The sequence below is a fragment of the Lissotriton vulgaris genome, chromosome 5, assembly GCF_964263255.1.
Source record: "Lissotriton vulgaris chromosome 5, aLisVul1.2, whole genome shotgun sequence".
Lineage (NCBI taxonomy): Eukaryota > Metazoa > Chordata > Amphibia > Caudata > Salamandridae > Lissotriton > Lissotriton vulgaris.
Genome location: NC_141693.1, coordinates 2029170511 through 2029188171, shown reverse-complemented (window position 1 = coordinate 2029188171; position 17661 = coordinate 2029170511). Strand labels below are relative to the sequence as shown.

General features: G+C 47.0%; 1 protein-coding gene across 3 annotated transcripts in view; it reads right to left on the bottom strand.

The window, feature by feature from the left end:
• The window catches only part of URM1 (ubiquitin related modifier 1), a 67918-nt gene that overhangs the window by 36663 nt on the left and 13594 nt on the right, over positions 1-17661 (bottom strand). For all 3 annotated transcript variants that reach the window (XM_086924927.1, XM_086924926.1, XM_086924928.1), the window contains exon 2: positions 1983-2053. In XM_086924927.1, the coding sequence (XP_086781053.1) occupies positions 1983-2053 (71 nt within the window). The remainder of the gene's footprint in view (positions 1-1982; positions 2054-17661) is intronic.

Below are 17661 nucleotides of genomic sequence, written 5' to 3'. Positions count from 1 at the left end.
TTCTTTTCTTTTTATTTATTTTATTTTGAAAGTTTTATATAGCGCGAACAAGATCATTGCAGATATCAGAGCGCTTTACAAAGCAGGGGATACAAACAGGAGAGTGAATAACAGGCCATTAGGTATAGCGTAGTTGTAGGTAATAAGTGGGGTGGGGTAGGTACATGAGGGAGCACAGTACAACAGGTACATCAATAATGCTTGGAATAATCTAGAAATTCTTACGAGGCAAAGGCTGCGTAGTGTAATTGAGTGCAGTCGATTATGCTTCTAGAGTTCACGGAAGCACATGAGGGCTGTGCTGGTAGATCTGCAGCTCGTCTTCCGTTCAAGGTGTGAGCCCTACGTCGGTAAATACTCTGGACACATAGCTGTTGTTTATTGCACAATGTTGAAAGGAGGAGGCACCTGCAAAGAATCTGCAGAGTTCTGGAGTGTTCGTGACATCCCAGGCCCACTCACACCCCCAGCATAAGGACAGCAGCAGTTTTAAACCTCCGCCAACTCCTGCCTCAGACCTTGAGAAAGCAGGAGGCGCAGCTTCTAAGAGCAAGCTCAACAAGAAGACAACCCCTTGGATGGAACCACAAGGCACTGCTACTAAGATCTGTCTCAGTAAGAACTTAGGCCTATTGACTGAAAACAGCGGACAAGTAAGACAAAATAGAGAAGGCACAGCAACAGAGCAAGCGTAAGCAATGTGGGAACTTCAGCCGAGCAGCCAAGTCCCCCTGGTGCACGTGCCGAGGGCGGCTGTCCAATGTCACCACGAGACTACAAAAGAGCAACAAAAAGACTGATCCAGACTTAACATCCCAGGGACCGGAATAGTCCAACCAAACAAAGCTGCTAAGAAACAATCATCGCACATGACCACTACAAGTAAAGACATGAAAGGCAAAACTACCAAGGGACGCTTCCTACAGAAACCTAAAGACTCCAAGTGGCAGCCACGGCTTACAAGCATGATAAACACCCACCCGAAGTCTCCCAAAACCACATACATCACTTCTTGAATTAAGCATACCCAAAGGGGATCTGTTCTTGTCTACGGTCCCCAAAACCATTCAAACCTGCTGATAAGTGATGACCACACACAGCTACAGCCTGGAAGGGACAAAATACTCATGCTTGTGAAGCCTTCATTTGGAAACAGTCACACAGCCAACAAAGGCAACCAGGCCCTTTGAGAGACAACCCTTTGACGGGCGATCCCCACACTGCCAGCTGTTTAATCTATATTACTATACATGCCCAAACCCTTTCGGGGATAGTGCAGTCAAAGTCTTCGAAGGGTAATACTGAACTGCAGCCAAAGGGTTTGTAACGTGATCCTGTGAGCTCCAGTGAGGAGGCCAGCCACTGAGTAAGGGCACTTCTCGGCTCATGCAATGAAGAGGAATGGGTCTCCTTTAGGTATCTGGTTTATAATCCCAAAGTGAGCCAATTGCATAGCAGCAGTGCACGGCCTCACTAGGACACTTTCTGAGGGTGAAGATAGAGAGTGGTGCAAAGCTCTGGGTCTGTGTGAGAAAGATGTATTTAATCAATGCCCACCAACTGTAGAGTCTCAACACTCAGTGAGCAGGAAGCTCAGAATACCTATTTCAGCTCCACTATTGCACCCATAATTGGCCTCGCCCACAGAATTGAAAATAAATAAAGTCCTGTCCCTGTCCCTTCCACCCGCAGGACCAGAGCGGTGGAAGGGCCTTCTCCTACATCACAGCCAAAGCCTGGAACGAGCTCCCGGTCAACGTCAGACGCTACCCTACTATGCACACCTTCAGGAAGAGCCTAAAGACCTGGCTTTTCGGCTAACCTGGAGCTGCACCACCTGCCACCCCCGGCCCCCACTACCCCAGCACCTTGAGACCCTCACGGGTGAGTAGCACGCTTTACACCCCCCGATTGATTGATTGAACATTTGTGTGTCTCGGGCACAGCTCCACCATACATCGAGTTAGCAGCAGGGTACTTACAGGGTTTGGATTGGCTTGGCAGGGTCACATGATGTTTCTTGATTCCATCAAACAAGAGCTCAGCTCCACCCCTGCAAAATTAAGGAAAATGGATGGATCAGAACAGTTGAAAGTTACAAGAACACCGTCATGTCACTGGTACCCTCGGGTAAGATGGTCCCAGCCTTCTGGAGGAAAATGTTACATGAGAAAATAACTTTCACACCTTCTCACACAATACAAACTGCTACAATTAACCTAACTTTCTTTGTTCCCAAACAACTGTTTTTCACAAGTTCTGGCTGCCAAGCTCTGGAACTCCCTTCCCACTGGTATTAGAGGGCTCCAAGATCCCCTAGCCTGTTGGAAAGCCATAAAGACCTGTCTTTTCCCAGCATAACTCTCTCGCCTCTCCCGGGCTGTCACCACTTACGGGTATTTTGTTTTGGGTAGTACTGGGACGCCCCGTTGCTGGGGCAGCTATGTGCTGTACAAATCTTTTAATAATAATAATAACTATTTTTAGGGAGAGAATTCTAGGTTGCTTGCCTCTTCCATCTCTAGCTGTCCTGATGGCTCTCCGCTGCCAAGGCTACACCTCCTGCCACCTTGAAATCATCTCTCAGTCCAATGTCAGATGATACAGGACTTCACCCTTCTTTACAGGGGGTTCTAAAGTGGAATCTTCCAATTTGGATGATAATTGGTGTCCAAACTTATGTGTGACCATTCCAACGGGCCTCGCGCGGCAGATACAGAAGAATCGGAACGGTTTAGACCTGGTAATTCCATAAATAAGCCAAGTGTGAGGGCTGTGAGCGACGGTCTCCTAATCGCATTCAAATAAAACAACTCCTGTGAGGGAGATTTCGACTGCACGGCTGCATCTGCGACATTGTTTTCTAACATCAACGATTTCATCATCGTTCACAAAGGACTCTAGGCACACACCCAGGTGCAGCGTTGGGTTTTCAGCAGCACAGGCGAGGCATAGGTCACTGCATCATAGCCAGTGGGGCTTGACTTGGAATTCCGACCTGCTGACGTAGGGCACTACTTTCAAACTAGCTGCGTCACCACCACTCAACGCCTGGACATCCTTACAAGCCTCTTGTGTGACATCTTTATGTCCTACATTAAAATGGAGTCATTCTAATGGCGGTGTCATCCCTGCACATTCGCAAGCGATCGGGTATTCTAAACCTCTTCCGCATGTAAGACAGCTTCAAAGAGGGCACTATGTTCCCTCAAACAACTTGCTACCAAGAGAATCAAGATGCCAAGAAAAGAATACGAAACCACAACATGGGCAGCCAGACAAACACATGACTCCTGATGGGGGAACATACATAACATCTCTGCGATGCAAGACTCTGGGGGGCCCTGGGAGTTTATTGAGGCAGTAACAGCCCAGGGAGATCCCAGCAGCCTTTGCACAGTGTTTTTGGCTGTTTGTGAGAGTTATGTCAGGCTTTAAGTAGAGGATGCAGTGAGTCCATTGTGTATTCCAACCAACGACGAATCTGCACTCAATGATCCTGCAATCTCTGACAACCTTGCTAAGACCATGAAGTCCTCTAAGCAAAGGGATGTGGTACCCGGCCCGCGCGGCCTCCCATCCGCACGATTCATGCAACGCGCAGCCTCGAAGGGCAGGATTTATCAACACTCTTCGCATGCTGCATTTCAAACCACCCTGTCTCTGTTCTGCACTCATCGTGTAAGTAGAGCCCTTGAGCTCAACAGTTAGCTGCAGGCTAAGCACCTTTCTTAAAGTTATACAAAAGTACAGTAACCTGCTGCTGTTTATCAAAATGGTCTTAGGACTGTGAGGAAGTGGGGTGTATTAAATGGAGGGGTCATGCGACCTCATCGTGTAATGCATTTACCACCCTTTAGGACCCCAACGTTTTGTTTATCTAACCCTCAGCTTAACGCTGATGGGCCATAGCTCGGAGCAGCAAGGCTTCCACAAAGGAACAAGTGTAAAGCATTTAAACAGCACCAAAACAACTGAAGAAGAAATCAACACGACAACATAATGTGTGGGGTGTACCGCACCAGCTGTTTTTACTGTCCGTCCTTTATAAACTTGTAGAATGATGTATTTGAGTTCAGCAGAATCTATCCCAGATTCACCCACATAAAGAGTTTTTGTACCTAGTAATGGGTCCCCGTGGTACTTGCATAACCCGAGATGAGGGACAGATACTTGTTAGACATTTTACTTACACCGGCATGTAAACTTGTTCTTAGTAACTGGAAAAATACCACTAACCTCAAATCGGCAAATTGGAAAATTGGTTCTCGTTTGTCAGGGTGCCGACAATATCTCTCTAAGTCTCCCTGGACAGCAAACCCAATGTTGGTGTGGTCCACACTGGATAATTTCATGACCAACACTAAACCCCGAGAACCCCCCTCTTCCCCCCTCCTTACAGGTGAGTATAGGAAAAGTCACATATTTTTAGGTCCCATGCCTCCTCCGTTTCTCCCAGATGACTCCAGGCTTTGGAGCCTGGTAATGAAGTTACCTGTGGCGTTGCTCTTACCTCTAACACACTCTACTCCAGCCCCCTGCAATTATTCTCTTCTTTTTAATTTGGTTTTATTTAGTCTATCATTTAATTATTTATTTGAATTACTTTGATGGTACATGGAAGCTTCGCGGCTACTCCGGAGGGTACCGTTTGCTCTAACTGTACATGTTCACATCTGGCGCAGTGTCTTCTTCCTATCTCCATTCAGCGGTAGATAGGTCTTCATGTATTTGAGCTTATATAGCGCACAGCTACCCGAAGTGGGTTTCCCGGCGCTTGCTTAGGGAACCCGTCCTGGTATTCCCCTGTGAGATAACCCCGGCAGGGTATCCACAAGGTGAAAGCCAGGCATCCCGCCGCGAGGGGCCGTTGTACATTTTGTACTTGTTTTGAAATTTTTTCCTGCAAAATTCAGGTTCATGGTCCCAAAATGTTATATCCAGACAGCAATTGAGAGTCCGGTTCCTTTTTTCCACACAGGTAAGGCTATGTTAGCGAAGTTTCAGCAGAAGGACATGGAGGGTTATGCTAGGTTCGATCGACAGATCTTGGAGCAAGAGTGAAGGTCCCGCTCTGCAGGATTACCCACAGCTACGTGTGGATCACTTATCGCACCATGCCAGTACCAGCCACCGTATTGTCAAGAAACAGCATCAGCCGGGTGCCAGGAGCTGGTCATCTCGGCTTGCTTTACCCAATGCCATTAGGGCTCTGCGACCCTCTACACGCTGTCGGAATGTAAGAATGTTATAAAAACTTTCAAGACACTGAAGTCCCACAGCCTGCTGGTGGATGGTGGTCCTGCAGTTAAAGGGTGTCAGTGGTGGGTGTAATGCAGACTGAAGAGGAAAGTGTTCACACCACAAGGCGACAGGTTTATCAATAATAAGCCGCAGTCGAGAGAATCAACTAAACAACTTCGAGGTCAGCCAACTAGGATGATGTCACATCAGCCACAGCTGCAGTTTGCAATAAATACTAGAGGTGAGGTTTACCCCAGGAAGGACCCAGGAATCCTCTTTTACATAGATACAACTAGCATGGTCATCACCAACTGGCCATACGGTTCAGTTCGATCTGCTGTGATGCAGGTTACTGCGACTGCCAAATGCAAAACAGACAGGCAACGTCAGGATCAGTGAAGCGACATGAGACTGAAGGTCTAGGGAATCTGCTCAGTGTTCACTTCTGGACTCAAACGTAACCCGAAAACTAATCCCACGTTTATCCTGAATTTGACCCTGTATGTATAGGCATTTATATATAGCGCACTACTTACCCGTAGGGTCCCAAGGCGCTTCGACCGCTGCAAAACCCTTCCTGGTTTCCCTGAGAGATGGTCCCTTAATGGGTATCTCCAGGGTGAGACCAGGCATCCCCGGCGGTCTGGTGGGGCCGTTAGTGAAGATGAGGTAAGCTAATGCCCAGAGTTGCCGAGTGTGATTGCTGATCGGAGTGGGCTACGAGGCGAGAGAATAATCGAGTCCGCTGACCCTGGTCCAGAAACCTGCCGCGCCGGGAATCGAACCCTTGTCCCGGGCCGTCCTCTGCTCTCGGGTCTGCCGCCTCTAACCAGTGAGCCACACTACTTCACTGCTTGACACAGATGCAAGTTTCTAAGATAATTCGTTTTATCCTTTATTTAAATATAATTACAGATAACACTAGGATCTGCTTTTTAAAGAAGAGACCTATGATGCATCACTCGTCCTTTTAGTTTATTTATTCTGTTAATGTACGGACTCCGTAAGCTCACTCAGTGCCCTCATACTAATAATGGATATTTTTTCCTCTGTATACATTGTATTTTTAATCTATGCAAAATATGAGGCGCTCCGACGCCATTCGTGGCATAGTAATGTGTTTTAGTCCTGAGTGACATATTTAACCATGTACTGACTGTCACTATGTTGCTTTAATGTGCACATAGTATGCTTGCTTGCTGTGGATGCAGCTAGCTGAGAATAAAGAGATTTGAAATCTCGGCCGCAGCAGGCACTAGAACCTGCTGGTCTTATTGGAACATTCTTTCATTGCCCGCATTTTCCCCCATAAACAAAGAATCATTACTTGTCCAAGGCAACACTCTGAATACACATCCAGGTAATGGAGGCAGAGTTTCTCATACTCTGTTCCTACTTCAGTACACAGCTGGTAGGGTTTCCAGATGTGTTTGCTGACATTCCTGTGTTTACAGTGTGTGACATGTGAATGCTTGACATGTGACTCTTTATCGGTGCTGAGAGCTCCACTCTTGGTTTTCACCTCGAGGGACACCAGATTTTGAACTTACAATGAACCTATCAACAGAAGCAGAAGAATGCAATGAAAAGAGTGTCTGGAGGATCAGCTCTCGCTGACACCGGACACATGGACAGGTCACTGTAGGATTCCTGAAGCCGCACCATTCAAGGCCAAGATTATGTTTTCTTCTTTGAAACATGAACACTCATTTCTTTCAAGGAGTGAAATAAAATGTGTTTCAAACAAAAAGCACACACATGTACAGACACACATATATATATTCACTAAAAAAACAAAACTTTGCAGGGACGTTATAGTTAGGCTCAGGTTTCATTCATACAAAACCAGTGAAACTCAGCAGTTATAGTTAGATGAGCTAACTAGAACTCCCACCCCTGCAATGCACTGCTTATGGCCTCACATAATACATCGCTCAGGACACGGTCAGTGACATCACTGATGACATCATCCAGTGACTGAGTGTTTAAAAAAAGTTTAAGTGTTATATATCGATCGAGGTATTCAGTTTTCTGATGCAATCCTGCGTGAGCTTCAAATGACGGGTACGGACCACACTTTGGTGCTTCAAAAGGTTTATTGGGTGCTTGTGGTCGCCATGACGCGTTTCGGCCCCTCCCTCGGGCCTTGCTCACATGACAGTGTAAGGACTCACATTGGTTTAAATACATTCAGTATGTTCATGACGTTTAAATTAGAAGCGTCCACATATAATAGACATAGAAGAGCCAAATTCTTCATTTTAAGATGTTACATATCAATGCTTCGATTCATTTTTGCTTATTTTCCTTGTGTTTGTGCAAAGTAGCAAATAAATAGAATACATAGTCCTAATTTAAGATAATATCTTAAAATATTGTTTCAAATAATTTAAACAATTAAAAGCACAAAAAAACGCCTCATTTTGTAAAATCTCACAAGGTAACGTCATTTATGTTAAAACCCAATGTGCAAAGGTTAAGTGAAAGTGCAATAAGTGATTGTGCAAAAAAAGTGTCGCAAAATATGCCCTAATCGTTCCAATAGAATGTTTATGGGCGTTACATATTTGGAGTGCGAAGTTCAGTTCATAGATTTGACTTCTTATTATAGAACTGTATAAAAACATTAGGTCCATACACAGCGACATTGCATTTCATCATCGTACTGGGGCCCCAGTATCGATTGAAATTAGAGGTCAAAGATGTTACGTAAAGTGCTATGTGCATGGCAAAGTTTCATGTGGGAGCATTGAGTCTCTGAGGGTTCCGGTATAAATACCTAGATGACATATTCAAGAAGATTACTGTTAAACAATGCATAGTGGATGTTATAATGAGTTTTTAGTTGTGATGACCATCTTTGTAATAGAGATAAATTACTTTTGAAATAGTCTTCATTTGCATAATAGAATATACAATCTAGTTAATGCAAAGTATAAGCTTAAAAATTACATCTAAAATAGATAAGAATTAGCCTATAATAGGTTTACAAAAAGTTGTATATAAAAAAGTAATGAATAAAATAGACTAAACAAATTCATAAATATTCAATAAATATGGTGTAAAAAACTCATTTTGTTATAATTTCAGTATAAGTAAACTTCATGAGATGAGGTAGGCAGTAGATCAGTAAATCACAGGCATGGAAACAAATCCTTAGACATATTCAGACCTGACGGTTGCTTCGTGTTTAGCTCCAGAATATATCTGGTCTCTAATTGCTGTAGTTTTTCTTCCCTGTTCCCACCTCTCCTACTTGCACCAAGGTGTATTGGTGAATCAGCGGGTGTAAGAGTGCCTGTAGGGAGGATTCGGTGGGTGTGAGATCACTGTATAAGTGAGTGATTAGGTGTCTCAGTGAATGTGTGGATGAGTGACTGGTTGTGTGAATGTATGTATCAGTCTGTCAGTTGGTGTCTAAGTGACTGTATGGGTGTGTGAGTGGGTACATAAGTGGCTATATGGGTGAGTGATTGTTGTCTTACTACCTGTGTGGTTGTCTGACTGCCTGTATGAGTGGGTGTGTGACTGCCTGTATGGATGAGTGTGAGAGTCAGTGGCTGTATGGATTAGTGAGTGTGTGTGTGTGTGTGTGTATGAATGTATAGTTGTGTGAGTAAGTGAATGTGTCAGTGGTATATGGGTGAATAAATGTGAATCGCAGTATAGGTGGGTGATGGGTAATAAGAGTGTCTGTATGGGTGAGAGAGTGAATGTGAGAGTGTCTGTATGGGTGAGAGAGTGAATGTGAGAGTGTTTGTATGGGTGAGTGTGTGTGTGTGTGTCTGTGTATATATATATATATATATATATATATATATATATATATATATATATATATATATATATATATATATATATATATATATATATATATCTGTAAGGGTGAGTAAGTGGATGTGAGTGACTAGGTGTGTGAATAGCCATATGAGTGACTGTTACAAAGTCATCCTGTGCCCTGGGCACCACCATTTTCTGTTGACTGGTACTACTGGTAACTGACTCTGACTGCCCCTGGGCTCTGTCTAACCAGGGCTAAGCTGAAAACACACTTAGAATACAGTGAAAACATCTACATACACCAGGGCTCACTATGAGTTAGAGTAGCCCTATGATTGGCCTGACCTCCCATATAAGTCCATAGAACATAATAGAGCAGTGGGATTAAAACTATCCTAAAGTCCCTAGTATATATTAGAGCATGGCTGTTTAGAGGTACACAGCCTTTTTGCACTTGCATGTGTGCACTGCTGAGAGCCTGAGGTACGTGAGGCAGTGTGTTGAAGGATTGCTTATAACTGTAAATTGTGCCCAAACACAGGTTTGGGGCACATAAAAATTAATAAACTACAATCTTTTGCCATATTAGGTACCCCCAGGGTCTGCCCTGGGTGTCCCAGGGTTGGGGAGTCAGGTACTTATAAGGAGGACCCTTATAAAATAGGTTTTATATGCCCTGGGGATAGTGAAATTAAACATTTTACTCCCCTCATTGTAGTAAAATGCTTCCCAAAGTCGACTTTTGCGCTAGGAGCATTGTGTAGTGAGGATATGTAATATTTGTGCATATTGAGAACCCCTAAAGTCCCCCCCCTAGGTAACCTTGGGGTTGTGGGGCCTGCAGAGTCCTTATAAAAGATGTTTTATAAGCCTTGGTGTTGGAGAAATTGCCCAGTTAATTTTCCCCATTGCAGAACCTCAGCCCCGTAGGTTAACATGGCAAGAAGTTCTTAATTAATAACTCCCGCCAGTAAACACTGAAAATATAATTCAAGGACTGGTATTGATAAATCCAACAATATGCTATTGTTGAATTTATCCTAAAATGTACAGGAAACAAGTTATAAGACTTTCTTGTCTGTAAGCCAAATTTCAGCCTTCCAGTGATCTGTCTTGATTGGTCAAAGTTGCGTGGATTAGCCAGGTTGCTTTGATGAAGTGATAAGTGGCACCTGGAGTGAAGAATCTGAATTGGTGCTGGCCTCTGTCTGAGGTGCATGCCTACTTGCACTCTATCTCAATGTATCCCATGTAAACACACTTTGTAGATGTATTCAGGATATCTTTATTATATCATTATTTAGTTTTCAATCTTGCTTGATTATTCATGTCCATTAAATGTGTTATTACATCATAACATCCATTCTGATTATCTGAACATGTATGTGTGCCCAATGCATTTCGGGAAATTAGCCCTTCTTCAGGAGCTCTGTAACTGTAACATTGAGGAAATTAAAGATTCGGAACAGAACGTATCTTCATAGCATCTGTTTTTAATTATACATGTATTAATGCTGCATGTTGATGTTAACCAACCTATTTATAATGTTCCAATATGTTCGCTGATGTGATCAAAAACCATGCGAGAACCAAAGACTAACATGCTCACAGCTCATTAATACTCCTGGAAAGTTCCAATGACCGGGTTTCCCAGTGTGTAAGGTGCACACATATCGCCCAACGTGAATATGTAGCCGTCTGTACAAATACGAAAGAAAGTGATCGCAGTGTGCCACGCTGCAAGGGTGTATGAGTGAAGAGTTACACAGTACTATGGCGCCAATTTCAAAAAGGAGCGGTGTGCACTGGAAGCTATCGCGCGTCCAGGACGTGAAACGCATAAGGAGGTTTGGGTAATGGTCATAGTAAATGAACTCAGGAAGCATGTAGTCCTGATAAATAAAATACACAAAAGGTCCGTAAACTGTGAATCTCTTAGATCATCTAGCGTAACCAAAATACTGCGATCACTTTCTTTCGTACTTGTACAGACGGCTACATATATGAAAGCATGCAACTCTGAGACAGAGGCCAGCACCAATTCAAATTCTGATTCTATCCTCATACTCAGGAGGATTACTGGATTGCACCACCCACTTGCATAACCAACGTCAACAACCTTGAATTAAACAACGGAGTGCGCCCCACTGGACACATTCCTGGGGTGAAGAACCATTCTGGGAGGAGAGGGTTCTGCTGCATAGGAATGCCAAAGCAAAGGGGAAGGGTCACAAACAATGTTCTTTAAAGTAAGGAGGGTATAGGCAGAACAATTCATTTTCATGTACACCCCTACCCTCTGAACTCAGCCAGATGGCAGGTTTAAGGAAGGAATGTGCTGATGCCAGGGGGAGGGAGAATATGGAGATGAGACATCCTGGAGGTTGGTTTGCCAGCTCTTGCTTCCGTGCTGGGACTTCAGCCATATTGAATTTTGGAGAAATAGTGCTTTCTGAGAGACCATTGTGCCACGCTTTGGAGAAAATGGTCATGCTCTGGGGTACTGCCCTGTACCTCATTGGACAAGAGTTCCCTCCTGTGTGACCCCAGAGAACACTGAATAATTATCTGAGCGGGGCAGTGCCTCTCAGCTCTGCTGCTTGAAACAGAGAAGAAGGATTGCCAAGCTGGAAATGTGATTTGCCCCATCAGGTCATGCATTCTGACTGACTGCGCCTGCTGCATTATCTGGAAATACAGCTTTTAGGATGTACCTTGTTTCGAGATGAATAAAGAGTGGGCTCCTTGCAAGCTACAGGTTAACAAAGCTCACCTGCATCAGCTCCACCAACAGTCGCCTGCCTGGAGTGTATCCAGTGGACCTTTAAGGGTGGTGTCCAGGTGCATTGTGGGAATTGTGATCCCAACCTTTCAAGGACCATCTTGGAGATTCCATACTCTTGGATTGTGTTTTGGACACTTTGGACCCTCAAAAGGAACTTCAGAATAAAGTTCCAGATGATTGGTGAACTTTTGAAAAATGCTCGATAGGGTGACCCAACCCTCACTGAATCCGGCCTGCTGGAGGAGGCTGAATAAAGTCTGGTGAGAAATCCTACAGAAAGGTTTCAAAGTGTTGCGGTAAATTCTTGATCGGTGCCTCCGCATAGTATATCCAACCAGGGCTCCATTGCGGTCAGCCTCAAACTTTGACTTTGTCCCGGTCAGAGGCGGCCAAATGTCCAGAAGTGGCATGAAAGGTTCTATGGGGATGTGAGTGGATGTGTCAAGTGATTTTGTGGATGATGTCATCAGTGCTGTCACTGACATATCACTGACCATTCTGACTCGTCCGAGACGGCCGCTCCTCATCACGCTGCCTCCCCGGCCCCACTGCGGTATCGTTCTGCTGTGCTCTCTTTGCCCAATTTGTTTGCTCATTTGTTCACTCAGCTGCTTGCTGCTTTGTGCTGCGCCCGATTTGTCCACTAATTTAATTACATAGCGCTCCTTACTTCAGCAGAGCAGAGTAGCGCTAGTCCATATCGGACTAATTTACATATTAGCACAGCGCGCTGCAATGCTGAGCTTCACCTGAAGTGCCTCGCTATAACGATTGTGTCTCCCTGTGCCCTAATAGTAACTTTTAGCGTGGGATTGCAAGTGTGTGCCCCGACTGCCATCTTGTTTACTACCTTGTTGTTGTTAGTCTCCCCTCCCCGGATATCCACCCCGCCTCCCAGCTGCTCCGCCCTCGCCCCTCCCCCCCAACTCCTTTATATGACTGATGTACTTCCGCGCAGCATTCACGCGCAGCGATCGCGCCCAATCCGCGCCGAAGGTGCGCCAAAGGTAAGCCCGTCTACGCCCGTCCGCGCCCAGCGCCAGACCCCCTGGTCCACGCAATGCCCGGCCCTCCTGCATTACATACGGCGCCGCCACCCTCCTAGCCCTTAACCCCGGCCGACTCTCCAACTGCGCCCAAGCCGCTCCTGGACACACCCATGGACCCTTCACATGCTACTCCTGCAAGTTCGACGGCACCAAGATAAACTCCTCATCCACTAACACCAACCAGATATCTGACACCAACCACCTACAATGCATCCTGCTCAACACCCGCTCGGTCCACAGGCACGCCATCGACCTCTGGAATCTACTAGACACCATCTCACCGGACGTCGCCTTCCTAACAGAAACATGGATGAATGCCTCTTCAGCCCCGGACATCACCATTGCCATCCCAGAAGGATACAAGATCATCCGCAAGGACCGCATCAAGCAAACAGGAGAAGGCATCGCTATCGTCCATAAGAACTCCATCCGCATCTCAACCAGCTCAGACGTCAACCTTGCCAGCGCCGAACACCTCCACTTCCAGATCCACACCGACCCCAAGACCACACTCAGAGGCACCCTCCTCTACCGACCTCCAGGACCCCGTGCACAATTCAGTGACGACATCACTGACTTTATCACCCCACACGCCCTCCCCTCCAAGGACTACATTCTATTGGGAGACCTCAATTTTCACCTGGAAAAGAGCAATGACAGCAGCGCCACCACCCTTCTGGACAATCTCGCCGACCTCGGACTCAAACAACTTGTCTCTACGCCCACCCACATCGCAGGTCACACACTCGACCCTATCTTCACCTCCAGCAAACATGTCTCCTTCAGTCACACCACAACTCTCCATTGGACGGACCACAGCTGCGTACACTTTATCTACAATAAGACCACAACTCACAACCATCCTCAACCTACTCTGCAAAGAAACTGGAACAAAATCACCATCGACCAGATCTCCTCATCGCTTCTTCAAAACTCCCCCGCCCACTCCTCAAACCCCGACCAAGCAGCCATTAACCTCACCCAATGGCTATCCAACAGCGCCGACATCCTAGCACCGTTGAAAAAACGCCAAAGCAAACTAGACAGCAAAAACGCCTCCTGGTTCAACGATGACCTTAAGAAATTGAAGAAACACTGTCGCTCCCTCGAGAAGGCCTGGAAAAAAGACCCAAACACCAGCACCAGGGACGCCTTCAAAAACGCCACCCGCATACACCACCAACTAATCCGGTCTGCCAAGAAAGCCGCACTCAAAGACCGTCTAGATAACAACGCCCACAACAGCAAGGAATTATTCAACATCGTCAAAGAATTTACCAACCCATCAGCCAACTCCAACGACATCACCCCCTCCCAAGCCCTCTGCGACTCCCTAGCTTCCTTCTTCCACAACAAAATCGCAGACATCCACAACAGCTTCGACAACTGACCCGAAGACCAACCCACCCAACCTTCTGCAGGACCTTCACCCCCCTTGAACATCCTTAACGACTGGAACCCAATCTCCACTGAGGACACCATCCGCCTGATGAACTCCATCCACTCAGGATCCCCAACTGACCCATGCCCTCACCACATCTTCAACAAAGCAGACTCCATCATAGCACCACACCTCCGAGATGTCATCAACTGCTCCCTCAACTCCGCCACCATCCCGGAAAGCTGGAAACACGCACAACTCAGCGCCCTTCTGAAAAAACCCACAGCTGACCCCACCGAACTCAAAAACTACTGCCCCATCTCGCTTCTTCCATTCCCAGCCAAAGTCATTGAGAAAGCTGTCAACAACCAGCTCGCCGCCTTCCTCGAAGCCAACAAATCCCTCGACTCCTCACAGTCCGGCTTCCGAGCCAAACACAGTACTGAAACCGCCCTCATCGCAGCAACAGACGACATTCGAACTCTACTGGACAATGGAGACACAGTCGCCCTCATCCTCCTCGACCTCTCCGCTGCCTTCGACACAGTCTGTCATAGCACCCTTCTACAGCGCCTCAGAGACGTAGGAATCCAAGGAAAAGCACTGGAATGGATCACCTCGTTCCTCACCGGAAGAACACAGAGAGTCCGCCTCCCACCATTCAAGTCAGAGGCCTCTGCAGTCATCTGCGGCGTGCCACAAGGATCGTCACTCAGCCCCACCCTCTTCAACGTATACATGAGCCCCCTTGCGGCCATCGCTCGCCAACACAATCTCAACATCATCTCCTACGCGGATGACACTCAACTGATCCTATCACTCACCAAAGAACCTAACACCGCCAAAACCAACTTACACGAAGGAATGAAAGAAGTAGCCGAGTGGATGAAGCACATCCGTCTGAAACTGAACTCAGACAAAACAGAAGTCCTCATCTTAGGCACCTCCCCCTTCGCCTGGGATGACTCTTGGTGGCCAGAAGCCCTTGGAAAAGCACCCATCCCGACGGACCAAGCACGGAACCTGGGCGTCATCCTGGACTCCTCACTCTCGATGACCAGACAAGTCAACGCCGTTTCATCATCTTGCTTCAACATTCTTCGCATGCTCAAAAAAACATTTCGCTGGATCCCCACCGAAACTAGAAAAACGGTCACCCACGCACTGGTCACGAGCCGCCTGGACTACGGAAACACACTATACGCCGGTACCACCGCAAAACTCCAGAAAAAACTACAACGCATCCAGAACGCTTCAGCCAGGCTCATACTAGACATCCCACGTAAAGAACACATCTCTGGTCACCTGAAAAACCTCCACTGGCTCCCCGTAAATAAGAGGATTACTTTCCGCCTCCTAACCCACGCACACAAAGCACTTTGCGAACTTGGACCCGAATGCCTCAACTCACGATTGTCCTTCTACACCCCCTCCCGTCAGCTGCGATCCTCCAACCTAGCCCTTGCCATTGTACCTCGCATCAACAAAACCACCATGGGAGGTAGATCCTTCTCCTACCTGGCAGCTAAAACCTGGAACTCTCTTCCCACTCCACCCTTCCTCTAGCGCCTTGAGACCCTATGGGTATGTAGCGCGCTATATAAATCTCTTGACTTGACTTGACTTGACATGAGTGATGTAATATGTGAGGTCATAAAAAGTGCATTGCGGGGCGCGTTTTGTACGAGTGAAACCTAAGCCCAACTCAAATGTCCCTGTAACCTTTGTTTTTTCAGTGAATTCTATGTTTTTTTAACTGTCGTGTTTGCAGTGTGGTGGAGAAAGGGAGCGGGCCTCCGACCAGATCTCAGCAATCCCGCTGTCTGGGACTTACTGGAGGTAACAGAAAGGGTTCCTGGCCTCCAAGGACCCTCAGCATCCAAGAAGACATCAGGAGGCACACTTGCAGAATGGGGAAGAAAGGGGGGGTGGCCTCCAAAGACTTCTCAGCTGTGTGGGACTTACTGGATGTAACAGGAGGGCTTGTTGGCCGCCAGGGACACTCTGGAGACAAGGGTCAATTTATTTTTTGGGCTTTATAACAAGAGGGTGATGCGTGGCCTCCCTTCCCTGGGCCAACTTTGACCCCAGGGACCCCATCCCCAGGGCCAGGCTATTTTGAATGAGGGGAGGGGCAGTACGCCCCCGGGGCTGAATTGGGCCCCAGGGGACCCCATCCTCCAGGGCCTGGCCACTTCTTTATCTGTTTTTGTTTAAAACAAGCGAGGTGGGCTGCAAATCCCCCCTCCCCGGACTGATTCTGGTCTTGGGGACCCCATCTCCCGGGGCCAGGCCTTTAAAAAAAACAACATTAATAGTTGGGGAGGAGGACCGCACAGCCCCCTCCCCGGGCCGAATTGGCCACAAGAAACCAGACAAATCAATTTGAAGATGGCCGCTGGACAGGAGCTCTAGGGTTGGGGATATCCAAACATGGAGTAAATCCCTGAAAACCCTAGGTGCGACCTGGAATTCACTGAAGATATCACTGAAGGATCAGAGGAGAGGAAAATAGAAGGATCAGAGCCGAAAATCGCCGAAGAGAACATACCTGGTCAATGATCAACGAGGCTGACCAGCTCATCGGACACCACGGAGGACGGACCTCGGACTGCAGGCCTCGCTGCATGGACACTCGGAGCTGACAATCGGAGTCGGGGGCTGACCTACAGCGGACCATTGTTGTCGCCCTGGGCTGCTCGGAGCTGGAAAAGAAGAGTTTTCCTCGACTGCGCCTCCGATGCTGAGAGCTGGGAGGCTTCGGGGACTGCACCTCCGGTGACTGCAGGCAGGATCCGGTCATTGCGGACTGAAGAGGAGGAGCGACCTGATGAGCGTCGGGCGAGGTACGAGCGCCCCTGCCCCACCGCGCTGCCCCCCCCACCTGATTAAACACGGGGGAGAGGGATATCGAGAGGAATTGAGAGGCTGAGAGGAAAGGAAAAGTGGCACGCCTGACCTTAAAATGGCGGCCGCCTAGACATTGTGTAAACTCACGATCCCCTAAGGACTAGATATACCGGCAAGAGGTCTATCCTGACAGTACCATAAGGAGAGCATACCCAGACCACCAGTCAAGAAGGGGAAGGAATCGGACTATTTCACATTACCACATAGCTAGCAAGGAACATCGACCCAGGGGCATAGACACTGAGAAAGGACAGCCGACATACTAAACAGGGAAGAGAGCCTGCTAAGTAATCGGATAAGTGAAAGGAAAAAGGGACCAACTACAGGAGTGGAAAGTAAGGAAGGGCACTCCCCCCAGAACAACAGGGAAAGAAACGGCGGACATCTTGTAACGGCTAGCTCTATATGGAACCTCTCTTAACTAACTTAACTAAATAAGCAATAGGTAAACTAATTCTTACGGCTTGGTAACGCAGCTATAAAGATATAATTTAGAGGATAGCTGAGGATAA